The sequence below is a fragment of the Mus musculus genome, chromosome 19 (assembly GCF_000001635.26).
Source record: "Mus musculus strain C57BL/6J chromosome 19, GRCm38.p6 C57BL/6J".
Taxonomy (NCBI): Eukaryota; Metazoa; Chordata; class Mammalia; order Rodentia; family Muridae; genus Mus; species Mus musculus.
In genome coordinates, this window is record NC_000085.6 from 41,718,402 (window position 1) to 41,735,648 (window position 17,247).

The 17,247-nt window shown below is 48.8% G+C and overlaps 1 protein-coding gene across 3 annotated transcripts in view; it reads right to left on the reverse strand.

The window, feature by feature from the left end:
• Nucleotides 1-17,247, reverse strand: part of Slit1 (slit guidance ligand 1) — a 149,452-nt gene that overhangs the window by 120,578 nt on the left and 11,627 nt on the right. For all 3 annotated transcript variants that reach the window (XM_030250829.1, XM_030250830.1, NM_015748.3), the window contains 3 exons: nucleotides 10,654-10,725; nucleotides 8,669-8,740; nucleotides 2,639-2,710 (listed from right to left, as the gene is read on the reverse strand). In XM_030250829.1, coding sequence (XP_030106689.1) covers nucleotides 2,639-2,710; nucleotides 8,669-8,740; nucleotides 10,654-10,725 — 216 coding nt within the window. The remainder of the gene's footprint in view (nucleotides 1-2,638; nucleotides 2,711-8,668; nucleotides 8,741-10,653; nucleotides 10,726-17,247) is intronic.

Sequence of the window (17,247 nt, forward strand, 5' to 3'; positions counted from 1 at the left end):
TCTCTGAAGTCCACTGCCACACTGATTAGCGGAGAACCCGCATGAAAGTCTTTCATTTTCTCCAGATGTAAAGGCTTAGTAACAGATCCCTTCAAAGCCAAGGGAAAGTCAACAGAGAGACCAGAAACACGGCCCTGGTGCTGGTCTTAACGTGCCTTCTTAAGGAATACCATGGACCTGGAGCTAAGAAGACAGCTCCAGAGAGATCACTACACCAGCTGACTCAACAAACTCCTGACACCATTAGGCCCAAGAGGGACTAACACCATCCCTATCCCCAAATCTCCAGGGGTAGGACCCACGACCCTACAGAGATCCGATCTATGTGGTTACAAGTTGGAAAAGGGTTAACACTCTGGTTAATGCAAATAGTGATACAGAAAGGAGCAAGATAGCAAGGTGAACTGAAAGAACTAGAAACATCCTCGAATCTCAGTAGCTGTGGGGGATAGCTGTGCCTTAGTTCCTCTCCAGGGGAGTCTAGGAACTTGATGGTCATGCTTTACACAACACCCCCCACCCCCACTGTCACCCCTACCAGTCCTCGGGTAGCATGAGAGCTTTGTGATTGGGGGTCTTGGACTCAGATGTTTATGTCACCAGAACATGAAAGGGATGAAGCAAAGAGTAACAGCAATTAACCCTTTAAACACTCCCTTATCTGTCCCCATAGTTACCGCCATGGTGCCTGGGTGAGCCCAGACACAGGAGTAAGGACTCGACCAATAAAACGTTGCTCGGCCAGTCCCCTCCCACAGAAGGTGCCCTTTTCAAGATGGCTCATGCCGGAAGTGCACAGGACACACAGGCGCCTTCACGATTTCAAGTCTTTGCTTGATGTTGGTGGGAACATGCTAGCAGTCATTCTCTGCTGAGTCCTGCCAGCTCCCATGCCTCGCTAACAGAGATAGGGGATTCAGAAATATGGAGAGGCTGGGGCATAGCTGCTTCACAGTAGAATGTGTGTGTACTCAGCACCCAGGAGGCCCACGGTTCCATCCCCAGCATCAAAGCAAAGAGTGAGGAAGAACGTGAGACAGGCCTGAAGAAAACAATCTCTCTTCGCCCAGAGTCGGCTATGGGCTGTAGCCCTACATAAAAATGTTCTCCTGCCAAACTCGAGGGAACAGATGCCCGAGAAGCAAGGCAGGAAGCATTCAATGCACTGGCTTTAGTGTGGAGCTTGGAAACACCATCCCCACCCCCACAAGAGCTTGAGGCCACTGCTTCCCTTGGCTCCCAGCCTAGGGGATTGCCAAGAGCAGGTGTCCTCTTCTTCAGGCTCCTCCCTCCTGGAGTGGATTTCCATATGCCGGTTTGGTTACAAAGTCTGGCTACTTAATATTTGTTAAAGTGTGGAAGACCTTTGCCCCGAAATTCCTATTGAAATATGAAACATGACGAGCATCGGGCTGGGAGTCAAGGCTGCTTTACACCGACTCTGAGGATATTGTCTTGCCTCTCCAACCTTGTCTCCCCAATGGTCAAGCAGTGGGACACTCTTTCTCACAGTCACATGTGCCAGGTGCAGGAGTTCCTTGCAGGGGAACCTGCATTATCTCCATGGCCAGCCACCCAGGAAGCATGGCTGCACACCCCAGCTCAGCTGGTAGCATAATACGAAGGTCAAGAAGAAACACTGGCTTCCAAGAAAGTTCCACTGAGAAAACCCAGGGCCATCTGACCTTTGATGGACGTACCATTTCCCAGACTGTCCCCCATTCCCTGTAGTGGTCCCCACCTGAGGCTATCAAGATTGAGGATAACCACCATTTTTGAAGACTCAAAAATCTCCCAACTCAAAATTTGAAAATCCTCTTAAAAAAAAAAAAAAGACTAACAAGAAGGCATGGTTGTGCTAAGTAGTTATAGAATGAGAAATTAAGAAAAACATGTTATTAGAGAGCAAATGGGAGGTTCAACGTTAAGAATGTCCTGCTATGCAAGATAGTAGTCCAATAATGAACTCCCCACCACAGAGGTTGCCAAACACTCAGCTGCGCCGGAGTTTCCTTAGTAAGTCTCAAAGGCCCCCATTTAACCCCAGATCCCGCAAACCAGAACCGACAGTAGAACAACTCGAAACCGTGGAGACCCATGGAGCAACAATTAACAAGTATCCTTTATACTTGGTAGAAATACATTGGCAGTCGATAAAACAATGGCTTTACACCATTGATACTAAATCCAGTCACAGAACACATGATTCTAAAGGTAGACAGAGCTAAAAATAGAAATAGCTTAACCAGGGCTTAGTAGAATGAATAAAGGTTCAACCCAAGACGGGCATGCAAAGGCAGCAAACAAAGGTGTCAGAGTGTCCACAGCAGACTGTGAGCACAGTTGCAGACACGCCCTCCCCCCCCCCCTCCGTGACCCTGCCACCCGCAGCAGCGTGTGCAACTGGATGTACTAGGATTCTTTCAAGCTCTTGCCTGGAGAAGTTCGCACACAGACTCCGATAGAAAGGTCTCGGTGGTGATACCCAGATCCTGTCCTGCCAGTAGGGAGCATGAGGTCAAGGTCAGAGTCAGTCAGAGTCAGAGCCAATGACTCCATCACACACACACACACACACACACACACACACACACACACACACACACAGGGTGGGTAGCAACCCACGTGTGTAACTCACAGTCTGGATAGAGCCTGGTTGTTCTGGAACAGTAGTTCAGGCAACACTTGTAGCTGGTTGCGGTTCAGCCGTCTGGAAAAGGTAAAAGGAGAGAGTCACCTAAGTGTCAGGTGATGGCAGAGGACACTCAGAAAGAACTGCATTCCAAGTCATTAGGACCTGGACTGGAATCCCCGGAGGACCAGAGTAGAGTCCCCCAGGGAAGCATCTTCTCTAAGGCTCGACTCATCTGTGAGTGGCCACTCAGCCATACAGCACCGAGGAGGATAAGACCCTTATCTAAACGCTACGCATCCTTTCTCCTTTGTTTCCCATCATCCCCTTCATGATCCACCAAGAGCTGATCCCAAGACAATCCCAGCTGTGAGTTGGATCATTGACTCTATGAAATGTGAGCTAACCCCTAATGAGGTAGGGCTGCTCAACATCCCGGTACCTAAATGCTTCATCCATGCTTGCCCAGGCAGCGTTGGCGTTTGACTGGCTGGTTGGGTTTTTCTTTTCTTTGTTTTTTGTTGTTGTTTTATTTTTATTTTATTGTTTGCTCTGGTTCTTTTTAAGTGAAAAATAACTTCTACTAAAACTGAATGCTTTCGGATAAGCACAGGGATGCATGCCTTTAACCCCAGCACATGGGATGCTGAAGCAGGAAGGTCGTTCTGAGCTTGAAGATGGGCAAGCCTGCATAATGAGTTCCTGGACAACCTGAGACAGGCTGAGACCATATCTCAAAAGTGGGGTGAGCTTAGATAGATGGATAGATAGGTAGATAGATGGTAGATAGATAGGCCGAGAATAGATGGATGGGTGGATGGATAGATTAGATAGATAGATAGATAGATAGATAGATAGATAGATAGATAGATAGACAGATAGATTATAGATGGATGATAGAGAAATAGAGAGAAATAGATGATAGGTATATAGACAGGTGATAGATTATAAATAGATAGATGATATATAGATAGCTGATAGATTATAAATAAAGAGAGATGATAGATAGATAGATAGATAGATAGATAGATAGATAGATGATAGATAGATTATAGATAGATGATAGATTATAGATACATAAATACATAAATGGATAGATGATAGATAATGATAAATATATAAATAGATGATAGATAGATAGATAGATAGATAGATAGATAGATAGATAGATAGATAGATAGATAGATGATTGACAGATAATTGATAGATGATAGTGGATAGACAAACAGACAGACAGATAATGGATGCTTTAAAAAAATAAAAACTCTGCATTGGATGTGGTGGCGCAGACGTCATTTAATCCCAGCCCTCTGGAGGTAGAAGCAGACAAATCTCTGTGAGTTCAAGGTCAGCCTGGTCTACATAGTGAGTTCTAGGACAGCCAAGGCTAACAGAGAGATCCTGACTCAAAACAGCAAACAAATATATAAATAAATCAAAATAGGAGAAAACCTCAAATTAAGAGGAAAAAAGACACTCAAACACCAGCATGCCCCTTTCCAGACAGCTTTTTTCCCTTGCCAAACAGAGATTTTATTTCAGTGCTGAGAAGTAAAGCCAGGCCTCATGCACGTGAGGAAAGTGCTAGAAAATTGAGCGCTACCCCAGCCATGTTTATTTCTAATGCCAAGGTGGTGCTTTTGGAGTTTTTATTCTTCTAGGGCAGTGGCTCTCCACCTCCTACTGCCATGAGCCTTTAATGCAGCTCCCCGCACCTTGGTGCCACCTGGCTGAACAATTACTTTGTTGCTACTTCATAACTGTAATTTTGCTACTGTTATGAACACAATGTAAATATCTGATATGCAGGATATTTGATATACAAGGGCCGGTTAGCCCCAAAGAGGTCACAGCCCACAGGCTGAGAACCACTGTTCTAGGAGCAGATGAGAGCATCACCCCACCTACACACAGGCAGGAGCCAAAAGTCTGGGTCTGGAACCTGCGTGACAGGAAGACAGAGATCACAGAAAGGAGTCACATCTGCTGTGGGAAGAGTGGGAAGATTTCTTTTTTATTGTGTTCTTTTTTTAAGATTTATTTATTATTATATGTAAGTACACTGTAGCTGTCCTCAGACACACCAGAGGAGGGCATCAGATCCCATTATGGATGGTTGTGAGCCACCATGTGGTTGCTGGGATTTGAACTCACGACCTTCGGAAGAGCAGTCAGTGCTCTTAGCCACTGAACCATCTCTCCAGCCCTGGAAGATTTCTTATTACTTTTGAGAAACGAGAGAGAGAAAGAGAGAGGGGAGAGAGAGAGAGAGAGAGAGAGAGAGAGAGAGAGAGAGAGAGAGAGAGAGAGAGAGAGAGTTTTGCAAGCCTCCTGCAAGGCATCAGCACAGTGTGCTACACACAGGCCACCCAGGTTTTCTTCTCACTGACTGTGAAGAGCCAGCTCAGGAAAAAGCAACAACAACAACTTCTTCTGGTGGGAGGGGAAGAGACTGAGCTCCACACAGCACGCAGGACCTCATGGGAGGGAGGTTAGCTCCTCTGATCTTGCATCTGATATGTGAGAATGGCCTTTGTCACCGCACTGGGAGCTGTCATGTCCCAGCACAGGACAGACACCAGATTTACAGCTGTAGGAGACCAAGGGGAAGAAATTGACTTTAAAGGGCAGTTTCCTAGGGAAGCATTCCATTGCCTTGGAAGAAAAGGGACTACCTATGTAAGCCTTAAAGCAACAAGAGCAGCCATCAGATCTCTCCCAGCCCCTATCCCCAGTCCAATAAATTAATCCAGTATTTACACTGCCTCGTAATTGCTAGGTTTCGTTTTGTTTTGTTTTCCCCCCAAGACTTTCTCATTTTTCTGCCTTCAGTTTTTGAAAACATTAAGAAGGGGGAAGAGAAGGGAATTCAACAACTAATTTAAAGTGGAAAAAAAAATCAAAGAACACTCAAGCTCAGAGAGAAGAGAGCAGCCGAGGGCTCCTGCCACTCTTCGTCTTTCTCAACTCTGTGCACCAGGACAGATGCTTCTAGATGTCACCTCATAGGATGGAAGCAGAGTAAAGTATGGGCCTTCTCCTCTCAAAGGTGACAATAACATTCTCATCCGAGCACACACCTTCCTCCCTGCAGCAACCCACCATCTGTGGGAAATGTTTGATGCCACCATCTTGCCATATAGCTTGGCTCTTACCAGGTACCCAAGGTTAGCTTGCTGACATCATGGAGTTGCCCTCTTGAGAGTTGAGGCATATTGTGATGACAAGATGGGAAAAGGTTAACCTGAGCTAAGCCGTGCAGGCTTCTGAGGCTCGCCCTTCCACAGCTCCCATCCCAGCTCACATCCCCAGTAACTGACTGCCCGGGGAACTGAGCATGCTCCGTGACCTCTGTCCAGCAGGCTAGCCCAGACTTAGACCTGTGACCAGCAGGGCTTCACACTCCTGCCTCTGTATCTGCTTTTCCTAACTGCTTGTGAGAGAAGCAGCTATGTCTCCTCTCAACCTTGTTTACACCACAGGTTCTTACAAACAGGGTTACACAATTCAATCAATTTCATTCACAAATAAATGAAATGCCACTGGGAAGAGAGTCATCTATATGAAAATTATGTTGGCTGCTTTGGAGAGATCTTAGAAAGAAGGAAAAAAAAAAGGAAAGCTGCCAACTGAAGAGCTGTTGAATTCAGTAAAAAGATTTAATTCTTCACCCAAATTGCTTCCAAGGTGCTGAAAAAAAAAATCTCATTCTACCTTCAAGAAACCCAAATTAAAAAAAAAATCACACAAGGTTTATGTGTGTGGTTTGGATGAATAAAGCCATAGAAAACGCCAGTCACTATCTCATACCAAAAGGAATAGACGAATTCTTAGGGGTGAGGCTGGGAAAGGGGCCAATAAATGTACATTTCCATTTTAATTGAAAACGCTATATTCACAGACTGAGTGTTTCTATTCTGACTCCCCACTCCCACCCGCTTTCACAAACAGATTCCCCTGGTCTCCCACAAACCGGAGCAGATATCTGGCCACTGCACTGGCTGCTCACTGTGTATACCTGACACCCTGAGGTGACCCAGGCCAGGGCTGAAAGCAGACAGAAGGGACAAGGTCTGCAGAGACAAGTCCATGACTGGGAAAGGAAGCCCCTGCCAGGCCTCAGGTGGCAGCTGCGGTTACCACAGGCCATGCCTCCTCAAGCCTAGACCCCGCCCACCTCCTCTCCAGGTCACGCCTCCTCAAGCTTAGACCCCTTTCACCTCCTCTCCAGGCCACGCCTCCTCAAGCTTAGACCCCCCGCCCACCTCCTCTTCTCCAAGGCCTGGAAAAAAACAGAGGGGAGGTGGAATGGAGTAGATCCCAAGTCAACCCAGCAGAGCCAGATATCTTATTGTAAGAGTTATAAAGAAAGCAAACACAGAAATGAACATCTGGCCTAGCCCTGGATGGCTGACTGCTCAGTTTAAGGCCTGGGGGGAGGGGAGAGGCTTCTGAGCTGCAAAAAGACAATGAGACAAACACGCCCCTTTCTATTAGTTTAATGCTTTGTTTTCTTTAACCTAAAAATGAAAGGAGAGAGATTAATTAGGTCCGACTCATTAGTAGTCTAAGCCTTGAAGGCAAAATAATCTAATCTCCTCCTTTGCAATTGTGGCTTAGCCTCTAGATACCTAGGTCTACACACCTCATCTGTGGAACTGCTTGGGGTAGAGTTATCTCAGGGTTAGGTGACATACCACAGGGCCAAGGGCTCCACATAGCATCTGGCAGCAAAATATGCTCAGTAATTGCTATAGAAATTCATTGTGATAGCATCAATGGGGGGGGATAGAGGGGGGAGGGAGGGAAGGAGGGAGAGAGAGAGAGAGAGAGAGAGAGAGAGAGAGAGAGAGAGAGAGAGAGAGAGAGAGAGAGAGAACACAAAGCTGAAGTAGCCCCGTTGTCTCATCTCTTGGTATATGCTCACCTTTTCTCCTCTACTACTGTGTGCTTGCTTGTCTGTCTGTCTGCCCTCTCCCTCCCCCCTCCCCCTCCCCCTCTCCTCCCTCTCCCTCCCCCTCCCCTCTCCCTCCCCATCTCCCTCTCCCTCCCCCTCCCCCTCCCTCTCTCTGTGTCTGCTTCTGTCTCTGTGTCTTTCCCTATCTCTGTCTGTCTGTCTCTCTTTCTGTGTCTCTCTCTGTCTCTGCCTGTCTGTCTCTCTCTACACACACACACACAGTCTTCACTTCCTGTCTTTCCTGCCTCATTCGTGCTGTGATCACACCCCAGTGATATCAATGGTGTTTCAGTTTTGATCGTATCTTATTAGCCACCCAAATGGCTATTTCTAAAATTGTGATAATTTGCAAAATACATACAGAAATATGAATTTCTAGCCATTGTTTTGGTCAGATCCTTGGCATGAAATGACCTTTCTGGTCGAAGAACATGAACTTTGGGACTCTCCCACTTAACATCTGCATCTATACCATTTTTGCTGGACCAGATAGGCGACCACCATAAAGAGACATGAGCTAACCCCCGTCTTCACCCACCAGATCCTTTTTCCTTTTCATGATCACCAAGGTGAGATGTAGACAGTTCGCCAAGACCCAGTTTCAAAACTGAAAGCTCCACTCAGGAGCAAGCCACACAGTCCCTGAGCTCTGAGTGCTCCTCTACTTCCTCACCGCTGTCCTGTGCTCCTGCGCCTAAGACAGCAAGCCTCAGGTGGGGGGAGGGAGCCTCAGGTGAGAGGGGAGCCTCGGGTGGGGGGGCGCTCCCCCCTGGCTCTCCCTCAGGAGCAATGACTTCGTTTATGAACACATCAGTCAATGAATGGCAGCCATACCTCAGGAGAGGAGCACAGAAGGAACCCCAGTTGTGTGACCTTTGCCCCCACATGTTTTTAGGGACCAGCAGCAGGCCTGCCCGGAGGGTGGGAAAAGATGTTGGTTTCCATTTTTCTCTTGATTACCATCTCACCATGCACTCTCAGGCAGGGTGAGGCTGGGGTCCCCTCCCTAAGCACCCCCAGATCTTAGATCAGCCCGCTGATATCCTCTCTGTCAACTCCCGTACCCTCCCCATACTCACAGGCGCTCTAGCTCCTTCATGTCATCAAAAGCTCCGCGTTCCACAGCTCCGATCTGGTTCTCCATCAGCTGCCTGGGAAGCAAAGAGACAGAATAGCTACAGGATGCTAAACAAGGGTTCCTAGGAACCACTGGAAAAGGGAAGAACCCCAAAGAACTTTGCCAGGGCAATGTGGGCTGGGGGACGGGGGAAGGCGCGAGATGAAGGGGCAGAGGGAGCCATGCCCAGGTCCTACATAGATCAGCTGAAATGGTCACAACTTCACAAATTTCCCCAACTCAGGTCCCTCAGCAAGCCCTGCCTTGCAGAGCGGCACAGTGCCAATGGTTACAGCTATACTTGAAGAAGGTGCTAGTGGGTACACTCTGTGCTTTGGTCCAGAGCATACATCTAAGAGACGTAGCCAACATGGCGGTAGAAAGCCGTACCAACTGGGCAGAGTCCACAAATATATGCCTCAGTGGCCAGACAACACCCCCACTGTCTGCATCACATTCTGCCTAGGCCTGTCTGCTGAAGAAAGGAGTGGGGTGCCCGGGCCAACCAACCACCTGGCTCCATGGGACTCTGCATCTTCACCCACCCCTTCCCAACATGCTCTGCTTCATAGGATCTGACTGGTGGGTATCACCAAGAGATGGGAAGCTGAGTGGTCATCCTGGAGGTACGGAAGCATTTTCCTCCCGTGTTCTGCCCTCTCCACACCCAAGCAGATCGAAGCCCCAAGCATTGGCTTCGGGCAGGGTTTAAGCAGGGTAGTACACTTTTCTCTCTGCTGAAAGCCTTAGGGAAGAATGCTAGGCAGGGAGGAAGACCCCACCACCACCAGACCAGAAAGAGGAAAGCTTTGGTCAATGTGAGTTGGTTCTAGAGCAGCAAAGACTCCAGTAATTCATCACCCCCAACATCAAGGAGGGTTATCCACAAGTTCCCCCCCCCCACCGTTCCTTCAAAGACACCCCCCCAGAACTTTGAAGTCTACAATTCTAAAAGAATTGAGGTCCAGAACCCTTGTACTACTACAACCCAGACAGTGGGAGGTGAGGGACTCTGCATAGCTGATAATGAGTCCTGCCCGCTGGATGGGGCAGGGCTTCCAAATCCAATTGAGGTATTGAAGCCAGAACCCTGTTTGCCAAGGCTGCCTCTGATCCCCAAGATCAGCAGAGTACAGAGGGATGGGGACATGGGGGTCCAACATGAGCACCTCATCTTTGCCTGACAGGTACAGCAGATGGCCCATTGATGGCCAGCCACCTCAATCAACAGGATCTCCATCCTCAGACACCTGAGTAAAGTCACGGCTGTCTTCTACTGTCCCCCTTCCCCATCACCCTCTCGACCAAGGCCTGAGGAGCCCTGCTGAGGAGGAGTCCATTGGAGATGGTGTGTTCTCCACCCTTCCATCCGGTATGTTAAATCTAACACCCTGTATGATGTGTTTAGAGGCAGGGCTGTTAGGGGCAAGGCTAAAGTGATGTGGTAATCTGGGTAGGCCTTGATACTCAAGGACTAGTGGGTCCTTTCTGCATGCTCACAGAGCCAGGCCACGTAAGGTCACACTGCACAGATGCCTGATTAGGAACCAACCTGTGACACCTTGATCCAGGATCTCACCCTCCAGATTCCGAGCAAAGCTTAGCTGAGATTTAGGTCCTGCCCATGGTGTTCCACCAGAGAAGGCATAACTGAGCAGAGACCTATAGACTCTCCATACCACCTGCTCTTCCCTTATCCCAGAGACAGAAATGGCCAAGAGGTGCCCCATCCAAGTCCTCCATGCCCATTCTTCTCAGCCATGGGGGAGGCAGTAAGCTCTCTAGATCAGGACACTCAGCATCACCCCACTCCACCCACTCAGGAAGCCCTTGACTCCGCAATAGAAGGCCTGTGCTAGCTTATGGCTCTCAAACTCCCATCCAGAACTCCAGACCCAAGGCTGGGGTGAGGGTAGAGGCAGACTGTGATGGGAACCCCGTACTCACAACACTCGAAGCTGCTTGAGGCCAGCAAAGTCATTCTTGTGGATCCGAGTGATGTTGTTGCCGTTGAGTTCCCTGGGAGAGAAAGGGGGAAGGCAACAGTGGTGTGAGTGGTTGGGACCCCCAGGGCTCAGCTCAGACTCCCCTGTCCCCAGCTCAGCTCAAGCCGTTTGCCTCACCAGTGAGGTGAAGCCCAGCACATCACTTCTCCCTGCGCCCTGCCACCCACCAAGAAGCCCAACAGCCTGGGGCCTTTGAGCATCCCATGCTCCTGCAGCAGGAACAATAAACATGGCTCACTGTTGAGGTGTGCAGAAACCCCAAACATGGTTCCACCCTGGGGACTCAGCCTAGATGGAGAGACATGTCACATAACAAAGAATCTGGAAGTAGGCCATGGGAGCCACTCAGGGGTATCCTAGCCAAATTCCCAACCACAAAATGAAGGGCACCAATTGTGACAGCCTCATAGTGTTACACTGGCATACATAGGTAAGGACCATAGCTGCCCTCGGGGACACTGTCATCATGAATGACAGTGGTTCGTATTCTGACAGGAGAAGCAGAGGAGAGCCATGCAGTTCAGGAGCCCTGAGGAAAGGAGCTGAGGACCAAAAGACAAGGAAGAGCAAACTCAAGCAAGAGCTCACTGAGTCAGCCCGAGTGTCTGAGGGGAGTGAGAAACAGCCTGAGAGTTGGGGACTGTGGGTCCAGGCAAACCCAGTGCAAGCAGAGAAAAAGCTAGAAACCAGTGAAGGTCTCACACAGGGGCCCATAGACCTTCCTGGGGTGGCTAACAGGAGAATATAGCCAAGTAGAGAAGGCTGAGTCTACTGCTCCATCCCCAGGGGCCAGACCTACTGATGCTATGGCTTCTCTTCCCACCATCGTGGGCCTCAGCTCTGTCTTCCCTTCCAAGGTCGATTTTTTTCCTTCTCTGGCCCATCTCCAGAAACTGGAACAGATCCTGGACTCATGTCTCTGTCCTCATTGCCACGCTAGACAGAGACCACACCTCAGAGGCCATATGGCCCCTTCCCACCCAGCCTCCTAGTGCTTGCTCAGTCTCTATCCAGAAAGGCCCTGCTCAGCCTCAGGAAGTCAGGCCACTTCAAGGGGAAAGTTCTTCACTGTCTCAGCCACTGCAGTACACACTCAGACCCATCTGTCCCCTCCAGCCAATATCTAACCCATCCTTGGGACAGGAGCCACACTGACTCCTCTTCATGACCACTGTCACTGTAAACTGCATGCTTCTCATCAGCCTAAATGCCTCACCCAATACACACATACACACACACACACTCACACACATACACACACTCACACACACTCATACACACACTCACACACTCACACACATACATACTCACACACACTCATACGCACACACACACACACACACACACACACACACACACACACGGTATTCACCTATAAGGCTTCCTTCTCACTTAGCCAAACAGTAGCCAAAAGTTCCAGGTATGACCATGAGCTCAAACCAAGTCTCCTTTGTTCTGGAGTGTGTTGAGATGTATGCCATCTAGATAATGTTCTACAGTTGCTTCCCCTAAGAACTGTGTGTATTATTTGCTTCCATAGGTTCCAAGAACCTAGGTCCTCACCTAAGTTGCTATTGTGACCATCTAACAGACAAGGGAATAGCAATTCTCAGATGTTGGATGTTCTCCCAAAGACAACAGCTGAGAGATGACAAAACCCATAGCCATGACCCTGTGACCCTTAGGGCCCAAGCTGTCAATCAAAGCTAACAAGCCAATATTTGATTTGGCTCATGCCCCATGTCTGGGATTCTCCATCCTCATCCCTTTTATAGTAGAATCTGAGGGGCTTCAGTGCTGCTCCAAGTTGCCAGACCATCAGTAAGTGCCCCAAACCCAGACTCTTCCTCATCCTAAATGCTGTGAGAACATCTTCATGTGATGACAGGCCTTGTTGATCTTTCCAATTTAAATATTCCTTCCTGGAATGGCCACTCATCTGTACCTTCTGCCACACAACTTTCCTTCAAACCCTGGAAGCACCTTCAGGAACCCTTGATAGCTGACTCCTGAAGGCAGTACTTCAGCCTTCCTTTGAGCCATCATGATAAAACTTTCAGCTGCAAACCCCACAGCACAAGGTACGTTCGTATGGTGGTTTTGTCTTTCTCATTATAAAGGTACATATCTGTTGGTTATAAGGATAAACGATGTTAAAACAATTGCAGTGAAGTGAAAACGTGCCCCATAGGCTCAGGGTTTTGAACACTTGGTTTCCAGTGGGTGGCACTATTTGGGGAGTTATGGAACCTTTCAAGGATGCAGCTTTGCTGGAGGAAGTATATCACTGGAGGTGGCTTTAAGAGTTCACCACCCTGCTCCACTTTGACTCCTCTCCATCTGTGTGGATGGAGATGCTTTCTGCTCCACCCATATGTTGTCATGCCTTTCCTCCCATTATAGACTCCTTTGGGTTCCTAAGCCAAAATAAACTCTCCTATAAGTTCCTCTAGGTCATGCTATTTCATCATAGCAACAGAAACATCATAGCAAAAGTAAACAATAAAACTCAAATGGACAGCCATAGAACCAACACTTGATTGAATTTCAGAAAACCAAACATACACTGTGAACTACAAGCCTGTCTGATGAAAAAGAGCTGCCACCACACAGAATGTAGCAGCAGGTCAAAAGACAGCCCTGTATTCCATGAGCTACTATGTGCACATTCACAGATGTGTGCATGGGGGGAGGTGAGCCTGGGAACACAAGTTCATTAACAGCTACAACTGATAAGTGGTAAGATATCAGGTGACTTTAGTATCTTTTCAGTTTACTTTCTGCACTTTAAGTTTTATAAGGCAATGCAGTATCCAAATTGTTTCATTCAAAAATGTTATTAAATTTTTAAATAAAATATTTAATTAAAAAAATAAAAATTAGGGAGATGTGAACTTTAAGTCCTAGGAAAGAAAGAAAAAATTAAAACTGTATATTACTAAGAATAACCATTATGGATAATCCCCATGGGCATTCTAGAATATTTTCTCTCAATCTGATGTATATACACATATACGTACATACATACATGCATACACACACATATTGCTTGTCTAACTAAGATACTCTCTCTCACAAGTACTTCTGGAAGGCTTCCTAGGGCCGTTTTATAAGGCAGCCGGCTATAGTGTGTTCCTAACACACTGTTGACAGAGGAAAGACAAACGCTAGAACCTGTCTACCCAAGACAGGGCCAACATGGAACTCAGGAATCCCCAAGCACAGAATCCCCACAAAAGCAGGTGGAGGTAGACAGGCGGAAAGGAACTTCTGATGACATCTGGCACCTGCCTGTCTTCCTTCTCACTGAGATGGTGAGGACACTGGGACACATGTGTCAGCCAGTCCCTCCTCCTCCCTTCCTCCCCATCACCCATCTCCACGTTGAAAGAGACAGGATAGCAAGGCAAGGCACGATGGATCAAATGGTAAAGCAAGTCCAGCCTCTTTTCCAGGAGTCTCTGCTGGTGGTTTCCTGTCTCAGCCCCAGCCTGCTCCATGTGCCCTCACTCTCAGTGGCCATAGCTAGGTGCCCCCTTTCTAGGGAGAACCGTTCTCCCTCCCAGGCAGTGGCAACTTAGAAACATCATATAGGCCTTACCTGAGGTGTGACCTCTCGAGGGTTGTCAAGCCCTTGCTTTAGCAGGACAACCATGGCCTCTTGCTAGAATACACAGCATCAGAGCCTCTATTCCTCCAACAGGTAATCCCAGAGTGTTGCTATGGAGACCCTCTCCCAACAGACATGCCACTGGGACACAGACACATACCCAAGACCACCGCAGCCAGAGCAGCAGGCAGTGTGCCCGCTAGGACAGCTCTCAGCCTCAGACTGAGCCCCACCCCTACCCTTACTGGTTCCTACAATGGCACAGAAGAGTGAAGCAACTTGCCCAGTGGTGTAATAGATGATGGGACAAAGATGAAGCCAGGTTGGAGTTCTCCCTCACCCTGCCCCCCATGCCAGGAAGCCTGAAGTTTCTGGCCTCCTCCTGTCTCATCACCCTGTCCCCTCAGCCAGTGCAGTAAGACCTTAGGCAGAGCTAAGATCACTTTCAAGCTCTGGAGTCCCATGGTAAGACTCAGAGCTTTGCCTAAGCAACAACCCTGGTAGCAAACGTCCCCACTTCTGCCAGTTCCTATGTGGCCCTAAAATAAAAATAAAATAAAAACCTGAATGGCAAAAAGATTTTGGAGAAAAGTCTCCAAAGCACAGCTATGTGCGGAAAGAAAAGCAAACCGGAAGGATTTCTTGACCCTTGATCCCTCCCTCTCAGGAAGCAGGAATACTCACAGTATCTGGGAGTTTGTGAAAACACAGAAGGGATCCTTGGGTAGCTTAGATTTTAGGAGGCTCAGCCCAGTTTCAAGCTCCCCATAATACCTGGAGGTCCAGCTGTCCCCATTCTTTAGGGACCAGAACACTCCCATGGTGAGCCAAGCTTGCATTGGTGATGGGAAGCTCTCACTAGGAATGATGTAAGGTCCCTGAACTGCTTGCCACACCTAGGTCTTCCCTGGATGGACAGTCAGGTGCTGCTGAGGTAGGGTTGCTTAGGGAAGATTGGCCCTCCTCAGCACTGCCCAGAGTCCTGGGGCCCTCCGAGTCTGGCAATCTGCCTGCAAGTGGGTCTAGCTGCCTGCAAGGCCCACCTCAGGCCTTCACCCTGGTGCCAGCTTCCTGTAGAGATGCCAGTGGACTCCCCACATTCACCCTGGCTGGCTCTCCTCTAGCCTGTTCAAAAAGCCACAGCCAGGGGAGTCTTTACAAGCTGTCAATTTGATCCTCATGTAAGTCCTGAAGTTACTTTCTATCCCACCCCTCCCCATTGCTGTTGGAATCAAGACAAAACCTCCGTACCATACTCAAAGCCTAGTGATAATGCTCCCCCAGTCAGTGCCACCGACTGGGGACCAATTGTTGGATTACATGAGCATATAGGGTACTTTCTCACTCAAATCACTATGTACAGTGTTTCTTTATTCTTCTCTTTTCTTTTTTTCTTTTTTTTTTTAAAGACAGGGTCTCACTATGTAGCTCTGACTATCCTAGAACTTGCTATTAGACCAGGCTGGCTTCGAACTCACAGAGACCCATCAGCCTCTACCTCCTCACTGCCGGGATTAAAGGCGTGTTCCGCTATGTGGGGCCAGTAATTCTATTTTTAATTTTTTGAGAAGTTGCCATCCTGTTTGGCACAGCAGCTGCTTCCTTGGGTGTTCTCACCAAAACACATCCTCACCGACAGGTGTTAATTTCTGTCTGGGAATTTTTTTTTTAATGGAAGCAATCCCAGTAGGAGTGAGGGAATCTAGCCTAACTCAGTTCTGATTCCATGTCATTTTCTATGAGAGTCAATCTTCACCTGGTCCCTTCATCACTGAGGCCTGGCCGTACTCCCGCTAAACCCCTTCTCTGACATGGCACCTGTCCCCACACAAACATTCTGCATCAAGGATTTTCCAAAATAGCCACCCTCAAATAGTCACTCCCCACACACAGCCACTGAGTCCCTGGGCTGACTTCCACCTGCAACCTACCTCCCTGCATCCTACCAACTCTCCTCTTTTCCTTCCACCTCTGGACCAGACGCCCCCTCCCTATGCCAGCTGGCTCCTTGGGTCTACCCCAAATGTGCACAGGCCGGGATCAATGGTGGAGCGGGCAACCAGGTGGCCTCCAGGCCCCAGCGCAAGGCCCTGACAGGTGCTTTGTAGTGCTGAGTGAGTGAAAGGAGCCGGCCTTATTAACATCCGAAGAACAGCAGGCTCCAGTCAAGTTTAAAAGCTACACACAAACACAGCTCCCAGGCTCACGACTCAGGGACTCTCAGCCAACCACTGAGCGGCCAGCTGTCCTGTCCCCCACTGCAGATGGCTCCGCCTCTCTGTAAAGCTGGTTTAACGTCTTCTCCAGGACTGCTGAGTAAGACCAAGAGGGTAGATTAAACTGTAAGGCATTTTTGCCCTGAGTCTGGCGTGAGGGTTGTAAACGGTAACCACAGGCAACTCCAAGGTGCATCTCTGTGTCCACCCTTCTCTGACCTGTTGCCTACCCTCCCCAACCCCATCATTCAGTGGCCCTCCCCCCACCATTGCTGTAACAAACAAGCGCCTCTCTGGGACTGCTCGCCTAAGTCTCTCGGTGCTGCCCACTCTGCCCTAAACTTCCCACCATCCGCCAGCAGCCCTTGCCTCGACCTCATCCTCAGAGAGTGGATGCCCTACCCTCCTCATCCTCCTCCCCAACTCCGCCCAGTGCTCCCTCCTCAGAGCATAGCTCCTCCTTGTCACCAGCTCATCCCCCACCTCCTCTCAGTGCAGGCTAGAGTTAAGGGCAGTCCTCCTGTGGCCTCAAGGGGTACACTTTTTCACTAGGAGACCCCAACAGCAAGTGCTCGCAGATCTCATTCTGTGCACCCCAAATCTGGGTCGTCAGAATCAGATTCTCTGGGGTGGGTCTAGGAGTGTGCATTTTGTGCTAGATTGTGTGTAGTCGCTCTCCTAGGCTGGGCCAATGGGCCTCTCTATACAC